This window comes from Neophocaena asiaeorientalis, unplaced genomic scaffold (assembly GCF_003031525.2).
Source record: "Neophocaena asiaeorientalis asiaeorientalis breed wild unplaced genomic scaffold, Neophocaena_asiaeorientalis_V1.1 scaffold399, whole genome shotgun sequence".
NCBI lineage: Eukaryota > Metazoa > Chordata > Mammalia > Artiodactyla > Phocoenidae > Neophocaena > Neophocaena asiaeorientalis.
The window spans coordinates 3,664,436-3,673,399 of record NW_020173964.1 but is presented as its reverse complement, the minus strand read 5'-3'; the positions used below and the strand labels follow the sequence as shown (position 1 = coordinate 3,673,399).

The 8,964-nt window shown below is 35.7% G+C and overlaps 1 protein-coding gene across 1 annotated transcript in view; it reads left to right on the top strand.

Moving 5' to 3' along the window:
• SHISAL2B (shisa like 2B) overlaps positions 1 to 8,912 on the top strand; it is a 19,111-nt gene extending 10,199 nt beyond the window's left edge. Inside the window, exon 3 of the mRNA XM_024753089.1 lies at positions 8,724 to 8,912. Coding sequence (XP_024608857.1) covers positions 8,724 to 8,848 — 125 coding nt within the window. The 3' untranslated portion in view covers positions 8,849 to 8,912. The remainder of the gene's footprint in view (positions 1 to 8,723) is intronic.
• The last annotated feature ends 52 nt before the right edge of the window (positions 8,913 to 8,964 follow it).

Below are 8,964 nucleotides of genomic sequence, written 5' to 3'. Positions count from 1 at the left end.
AAAGTTACTATTTTTCCTTTTGCCATTACTAAGTAAGTTGTTGGGAGGTATGAAAAAATCCTGTTCCTCCTCCAACTTTCACACACCCATTGATGGCTCTTGACTGAATGTTTTCATTCAAAATTTCAAGATAATTTTAGAATTATTATTATGATAGCTATGAAATGGTGATTTTCTAACCTCATCATTCCTTCTGTGTTTATTAGTTGTTATTCTACTACAAGGAAGAGCTTTCCCTTTCCCCCTATTTACCTATTAATTAATTTATTAATATCAGTATGGACTCAGATTTTTTATTCTAAAATAGTCTATTACTATCATCATTTATTGATTCTTAAATTATCTCAGATTTGGCCTGTGGGAGCCCCTTTAAACTGGGTCCTATATCCTTTTGAATTATATCCATCATTTTTTGAGCATTTTTTTTTTGCTCTCTGTCACAAAATGTTCTTGAGCAGCCTGTGCTTTTCCTGTTCCAGCCCTGAAATCTGCCACTTTTCCAAGAAGTCTCCAAGAAGTTGCCCTTTTAGTTGGAATGGTGTTTAGAAACCAGTCTGGGTATATCATATTTTATTAAATTATTGACTTTGAACTAGCTTCCATTTTTTCTATTATACACAAGCATTGAACATTGAAGTATTTTCCTAGCATAAATCCCTAGGAATGGAATTGCTGACCAAAGATTTGGTACATATAAAAGTCTTTGCTAACTGTCCTCCAGAAAAGTACTATTTCATGAGTATTTTTATTTCAAAAGATATATATCTTACTAATTTCACTGAGGGAAACAATACAGTGTTTTATTTTAAATTTATCTAATTATGAGCAAGGGTGGACATTTTCATATTTATTTGTCATTGTCTTTGTGGTATATTGTTGCTCATATCTTATACACATTTTTCTATGGGGGTGTTCATTTTTCATTGCTTTATAGGAACTTTCCATACAGTAACTAAATTCTTTTTCACATATATTGCAAGTATTTTTCATAGTTGTTCCCTTTTTAATTTTATGTGACAATTTTTCAACTGTAGAAGTTTCTCCTTTTGTGATTTCTTCCTTTAATTTCATACTTAGAAAGTTCTTACTTCACTTTAAGATATAAAGATATTCACCTATATTTTCTTCTAATACAATACATACATTCACTTGTTTTTTAACATTTAAATCTTTAATAATCCTGGAATTAAAATTTTTGTGTAAAGTGTGAGGTAGGGATATGCCTTTATTTTTATTTTACAAATGAGCCAATTGTCTAAATATTTATTGGGAAATCTATCCTTGTTTTCTTGCCAATTTAAAATGTCACCTTTGTCATCAACTAAATTCTTATATATACTGGGATCTGTTTTTAGACTTTCTGTTCTGTTAAATTTATCAGTCTGTTTATTCTTAAGCCAATAATATACTTTAAAAATTATTGTAGCTATATAATTTAATATCTAATTAGGGAAGATTTTCTCTTCCTTCCCATTATGCTTCTTTTTCAAAGTTTCTTAGCTACTCGTTTCAGTATTCCAAATAAACTTCTGAATCACATTGTCAAATTTTTAAAAATCAAGTGGCATTTTGATGGGTTTTGTACTAAATTTATAGATAACTTTGGGACCTATTTTTCTTAGTAGCCTTAACATTGCTTCAACCAAATTCTACTCAAAACATTTATTAATTACGCTGCCACATTATTTTAAAATGCCATTCTTTGTTTCAGAGAGGCTTTAAAAACTCACTGAGATCTTAGTAGAAGATGGGGTAATTTGAACTCAATGGCAGAAAAGGTCACTTGTGTCTCCTAAAGGGGCCTTTCTACTGAAAATAATGAGTCTGGAATTTCCTACAACTCTTTTCGTTTCTAGAATGTAGAAAACCAAATTGCTCAGCAGAGCTCCTGCTACTTTTAGCATTTGTGAGTCCTCCTCAGGGAGCAGGGTTAGGCAATGCTGGCTGATGATGGAACCAAAAAGCAAAATAGAAGCCAGTCTCTCAATTGTGAAAATCCATTTAAAGGATTTAAAATATCAGCCAAATTCCTTTGTGAGCTATGTTAGTCATCTATAGTTGAATTTAACAATGCAGAAAAGAAAAAAAAAGTCCAATTGTGGAAAAAATAGGGTAGGAAAAACATTTCTGGAGAGAACTGCCTTCATTCCTTGATGGACGAGCAAAGCAAAAGGGCAAGTCTAAGATTCTAACTTTCACAATGAATTTTTAAGTGTATTTACACGAGATACCTGCATATCCTCAAGGGGAAGGCAGGGCATTGAAGAAGGGAGAAGTCAATAGGTCAGGAGGTCAGTAGGCAAGTTTTGCTCACTTCACCATTTACCTCAGATCCAGTTCTTTGCATCGTACTAAATTTAAAGGGAAGATGTCCCCTAGTAAATAAAGAACACTTTTAGGGTGCAAATTTAAGATTGCTTGTTTCCACTAGAAAGAAATGCAGGATGAGTGGGATGTGTAGATTTCTACTAAAGTGAGCCAGCTGATTAGTCATTGAAGCTGCTGTTGGGCAGCAGATAGGTAATGCAGAAGCTAGAAGGACACAGGCAGATAATGGCAGAAAAGCTTAATTACCGCTCTGCCACATAGCCAGGAGATGAGACCTGCAGAGGGCCCAGCATTCTTTTGATATTTTGAAATGGCAGGTAAGAGCAGAGTTCATAGAAGATTTATAGGATAAATGGATCCCTGAGGAATGCTTCTGAAAATGAATGTAAAATTTAACTATTATAGAAAAAATATATTGGCCTACTTTGTGATGAGGATAGGCGGATTTTGTTTGATGAATTTGATTTAAATGGCGAATTTTATTTGCTTGATGAATTGCATTTAAATTTTGGCAAAGGCCAAAACAAAGATTTAATTTAAATGCCAGGCTGAGAGGTATAGGATTAAAGGAAGGTTGAGATTTACATATGATGACCAGACTGAAGAAAAGAATAAAAATGGGACACTAGCAGCAGAAAGAGCAACTAATGTCAACCCAGGGAAGCACAGTGATGTTGGATCTTCCCAGTCTACACTCAGGTAAAGAAAAGGAGAAATTAAATTAAAAAAACCCTTTATATGTAACAAATCCCTTAAGAGCTCAATGGTATAACAGATTTCTTGTTTAAAATTTAATCCATGTTGTAACCTCGTGACAGAAGAGGCAGCTGGTTTTATCTCTACTCTGTTGGTTAAGAAATTAGTTTCTATTTATTAAAGGAAAACTAGGAAAAGGTGAGGTTGCTGAGACTTTTCCTCTTCTCTCTTTTAAAATCATTCCAAAGGGATGCAGTTAGCTGGACTCTGATATCACTACAGCACAGCCCACTTACAGCAGTTGTTTTTTCCATAATATGCCCAATTAATTCTATCTTACCAGAGGGATATACATTGAAAGCACGGTTGGACTTTTATAAGCTGCAGGAAGAGAGGGAACACCAGGGTGTTGACTTGCTAATCAAAGCTCCTGCTTCAAATAGTGTCAGTATGGTGTTTATATCAAATCTTTTCTTGTTCCTGTAGCAAATCAGTTTGGTTAGGGGAACTGCATTGCCTTAAGAAGCCAATCTAAGAAATGATCTTTGTACCTGCACTGGTTAGAAGGATCCAGTAGTCAAGGAAATAATGAATCAGGGCTGGGGAGTGGGGGGTTTTACAAGTCCTAGATGAAGGAAAATCTATTGATAGGATACTGGAATGTATTTTGCAAGCCTTTAAATCTCAGAGGGCAGTAGACAGGTTAAACTCGTTGTTGTTTCCAGAAAAACGCGTAATGGAAACCAGAGCTGTCAGAATAGAGATGGCTTAAGAGAGAACCCCAGACTAAGGAGTTCTTAGAGAGAACCCCAAACTAAGTGAGGAAATAAATTCCTCAGGTTAACTCCCATAAAAAGAAAAAAAAACCTGTATGTGACAAGGTAGAAAAACCACCTTGAAAGTCTCACTAGAATATTAAGAATTTAAGTATGTAAAAAGCTTAGGAAACATGAAGGACTTGAATTAATCAAATGTTATAGTCTTCAGACTTCCAGGATTTCAAATAAAAGGTTAAAATTTTAGATGTTTGGGCTTCCGTGGTGACGCAGTGGTTGAGAGTCTGCCTGCCGATGCAGGGGACACGGGTTCGTGCCCCGGTCCGGGAAGATCCCACATGCCGCGGAGCGGCTGGGCCCATGAGCCATGGCTGCTGAGCCTGCGCGTCCGCCCCGCAACGGGAGAGGCCACAACAGTGAGAGGCCCGCGTACTGGAAAAAAAAAAAAATTTTAGATGTTTAAAAAAATGCTAGAGGGGCAAGATAGGGTAAGAGGATTAAGAGGCATAAACTATTATGTATAAAATAAATAAGCTACAAGGATATATTGTACAGCATAGGGAATATAGCTAATATTTATAACTTTAAATGGAGTATAATCTATAAAAATATTGAATCACTATGTTGTATGCCTAAAACTAATATGATATAAATCAACCATACTTCAATAAACAAAGAAAAGAAATGCTTATATAAGATACAAATTCTGCCCAGATAATATGAAACTAATTTACATCTTAAACCCTTGGTCTTTTACCTTTACCTGCTGTGATACCGGAGAGTACAAATGATACTGAACCAATAAAAATAAGCCTACAAACATTTTGTTTTTCAAATATTACAAATGTTATATAAGGAAAATAGTTTCAAGGGTCTCTCTCTCTCTCTCTCTCTCTCTCTCTCTCTATATATATATATATATACACCCCATTACTTAAGTATTTAGTAGTTAAATTTGAATCCATATATCTTTTAAAGTCTACTTTGCAAATAACAGTCAAGAATTTATCAGGTCATCAAATTTTCATGCTAGCTTTCCCTACTACATTTATCTTAAACAATTTTGCTTGCTGACTGGGCAAAGAGCTACTTGCCAGGCTAGAAAATGTTGTGCCTACAACAAATTAACTTTTTGTTGTTTTTGTTTAAAAATAAAATTATATAGTCAAAACATTATGATTGGATGTTTAGAAGTAGAACATTAATTTAACACCAAAAGAGTTCAGATGTAATGAAATAAAGCCATATATTGTACCACTCTAGGCCCTATATTTTAAAATTATGATACTTTTAATATTAGCCCAGAGAATAATGCCACACATGTTTCAGGCCTATGGGCAAGATCTGGTCTGGGAGCTGTAGTGAGACATCACCCTTCAAAACTTATCAATAATATTGCTCCTTTGAGTGTTGATCTATGAAAACCACCCATAGTGAGGGATGTCCTCAGTGACTCTAGAAAGCAGTCTATACAATTACTTATAAATGGGCAAAGCCAGGCAGTATGAACACACTTAAAGGTGAGGCTTAGACTTATCTAAAGAAAAAAAGTGAAAAAGTCATATAAGAAGAGAGACTAGATGGCAAAAAAGTAGAGGAAAGCTACTTCTAATAGTGAAACCTCTTGGCTAGTGAGTCCCCCTTCCCCTTAGGTAGGTTTGGAGCAGATTTTCCAAAACCTAAAGGACAAATAAGAGTTTTTCAAGCAAAGATTAGAGAGTTAGGGATATCAGGTAGCTGGAAGTATGCAAAGGCTTGGGGCAGAGAGAGAGCAAGAGAGCAGGCCAAGTCTGGGGAGCCTGTCAGTCAGTATTTCTGTATGTTTGAAATGCCAAGTACCAGGAAGGGAATGGGGCTAGCTGAGCCGGGACAGGGAAGTAGGGCTCATCCTCAGCCTAACCAAGAAATTAAGATGTGATCCTAAAGAATTTTAAGCAGAGAGAAGCTGATAGTAAATACTCTGAGGAAACATTATGAAAGTATTAACTATTATTGTATTGCTGATAGTTTTGTATCTTTTCTCACTTAACATTGTATTCTGAGCATTTTCGATGTAATTAAAAATTTCTTGGAAATCACTTTTTCAGATTAAATGGCTACATCATACTTATGTATGATAATTTAGCAATTTCCCTATTATAAATTTAGGTTACTTACATTTTTTTGGTATTGAAAAGAATCAGTGAATATCTTTATAAGTTTTAGAGCTCATCTCTTATGGTTTCCTTGGGAACTTCATGCTAAAATCACAAGGTAGGAACACTCCAGACTTAAAAATAAATGTACCAGTTTACACTCCCATCATGCCATCCTACTAGCCCTGCTTTCTAGGGCCAAGCAGGACATCTCCCACTATGGGTTGATTTCATAGACTAACACTCAAAGGGGTAATATTATTGATAAGTTTTGAAGGATGATGTCTCACTACAGCTTCCAGATCTTGCCCATAGGCCTGAAACATGCATGGCATTATTCTCTGGGCTAATATTAAAAGTATCTTGTTTAAAATGTGGAGCCTTGAGTGGTACGATATATGGCTTTATTTCTTTTCTTCTGAATTTTTGTGACGGTAAAATAAATTATTTAAATTACTCTTGGCCAAGAAAGATTTTATCTGTTCCTAATTGAGACATGAAAAATGGTAATTACCTTTTGAATTTACATTTCTTTCTGACTAGTAAGATTGGAGATTCAGTAGATCTTTTGCCCATCTCTTTACTGATTAAGAGGTGTTAATGTCTTACATATTGATATGTAAATTCTGGTTATATGTTAGACATGAATCATGTGTTCTAAACATTTCTTCCCAGTTGGCTTTCAATCTTGTCTTTTGCAATCTACAACTTTAAAGTTTTTACTATGCCACACTTTCAATCTTATCATTTCACTCAACAAATTTATTGAACATTACCTATGTACAATGCAATTCTTCTGCATCATCAATGAAAAATATAGTAAAAGATCTCTGGCATGTGGTGCTTACATTTTAGTGAGAGGAGACAGATAGTAAACATAATAAAAAGGTAAATTATATTAGAAAATAAATGCTATGGGAAAAACTGGAGAGCAAAGGGATTGGGGATGGGGTGGGGGGAATGTAGCTTGCAATTTTAAATACAGTGTTTAGGTCCCATTGAAAAGGTGACTTCTGAGCAAGGATTGGAAATTAGGGAGTTATCCTGCAGACAATCTGAGGGAAGAGCATGCCAGACAGAGTGAACAGCCAGTGCAAAGGCCCTGTGGCTGGAACATGCCTGAAATGTTTGATCAAAGAGGTTGGGAAGACAATCTGAGGGAAGAGCATGCCAGACAGAGTGAACAGCCAGTGCAAAGGCCCTGTGGCTGGAACATGCCTGAAATGTTTGATCAAAGAGGTTGGGAAGACAATCTGAGGGAAGAGCATGCCAGACAGAGTGAACAGCCAGTGCAAAGGCCCTGTGGCTGGAACATGCCTGAAATGTTTGATCAAAGAGGTTGGAGTGAATGAGAGGATGAAGTAGAAAAAGATGAAGTCAGGGAGATTAATGGTGTGTGTGTGTGTGTGTGTGTGTGTGTGTGTGTGTGTGTGGACATGTAGGCTATTATAAAGACTTGGGTGAAATGGAGGGTTCTTTGCAGAGGACACGCTTTGACTTACGTTTCAAAGGATCACTCTGAGTGTTGTGCTGAAAATAGAACAGTGGTAGCAGTGAAGGTGGTCTGATTTTGGATGTATTTTAAAAAATGTAGTCAACAGGCTATCAGATAAATTGGTGGTGGGGTTGAGGGAAGAGGAACCAAGGCTGACAGAGGTTTTTGTCCTGAGCAACTGAACACATGGAAGTTGCCGGCAATTGAGAAGAGGAAGACTGTAAGTGGATTGGGCTCTTTTTTTTTTTTTTTTTTTTTTTTTCCTGGGAATGATCCAAATATCAGTTTTGGACTAAGTTGGAGATGTCTGCTAGATATCCAAGTGGAGATGGCAAGTTGAGTCTGGAGTTCAGGAGAGGTGTGGGTTAGAGATACATATCTGGGAGTCATCAGCAGAGATGGTATTAAAAACTGTGGGACTAATCAGCCTAAGATGCTTGGGAGAGGAAAAGGGATCAACAAGAAAGATGGAAAAGGAGCAATGGTGACACAGGAGCGAGTCAAGGAAGGGTGGCATCTGGGAAGCCAAGAAAGAAAATGCTGCTGATGGGTCAAATAAGATGTGGCTTGTGAGCTGAACTGTGGGTTTAGCAACAGGGGGTTGTTAGTAACATCTATGATTTCTTGCACTGCTTTTACATAATTATAAAATTATTTAAATATATTTAAACTTGTATATATTGGTGAAATATATGACATTATTTTCACACTTAATTTTTCTAACATCATTCATTGATTAATAATCCATTTCTTTGTTATGAGCTTGCTAGTCTAACTTTTGATGAACAAATATCCACATTCCTCTACCCTTGTGCATTTTGGACTCATTTATATAGAACGAGTGAATGGGATTGTGGGATGAACATGCTCTTTTTAAATGTTACATCTCAACTGATTATAATGGCAAAGCCTTAAGATTGTTGTAAATTATTATGATCGATTTTAGTTTTGTTCCCTTTATGCATAAGGACAGTCACACTTTTATTAAGCAACCCAGAAATTGTTACCTTCTGATCAAATGTGTAGTTTCCTCCGTGGAAGTGTGGAGAAAGAAAGGTAAGCATGGAAACGAAATCCTTACTTCTGTTACTGAGTATTTCCCTTATTTGACTTTCAGGAGAAAATGCTCAAAAACAACTTTGAAATGATTCAATTCTCACTCATCCATAAGGTCTTTAGGACATCATATTTCCAACATTCCTAAAAAGTTTATTTTTTTAAGGACAAATTTTAAAGTAAGATTTGATGTCATAATTTCAAATAATTATTTCATTTTGTTTTGTGTATTTGCAGGCAGCTCAAATAGAAAAACCAAAGCCCCCAGTTCAAACTCAACAAATGAAACATTCTCTGAAGCTGATGATATAATTCAAGAAAAAACAATGGATATGACACAAATCAACACTGCTTACTGTTAAATATCCTGTGTTGTAAAAGCTCACTGGAGAGATGGAGCAACAAAAATAAAGAGTTCACTTCAAATACAGTTTGTAATAATACTTCTCAAAAACTCACCACGCACAAAGCAAGACAC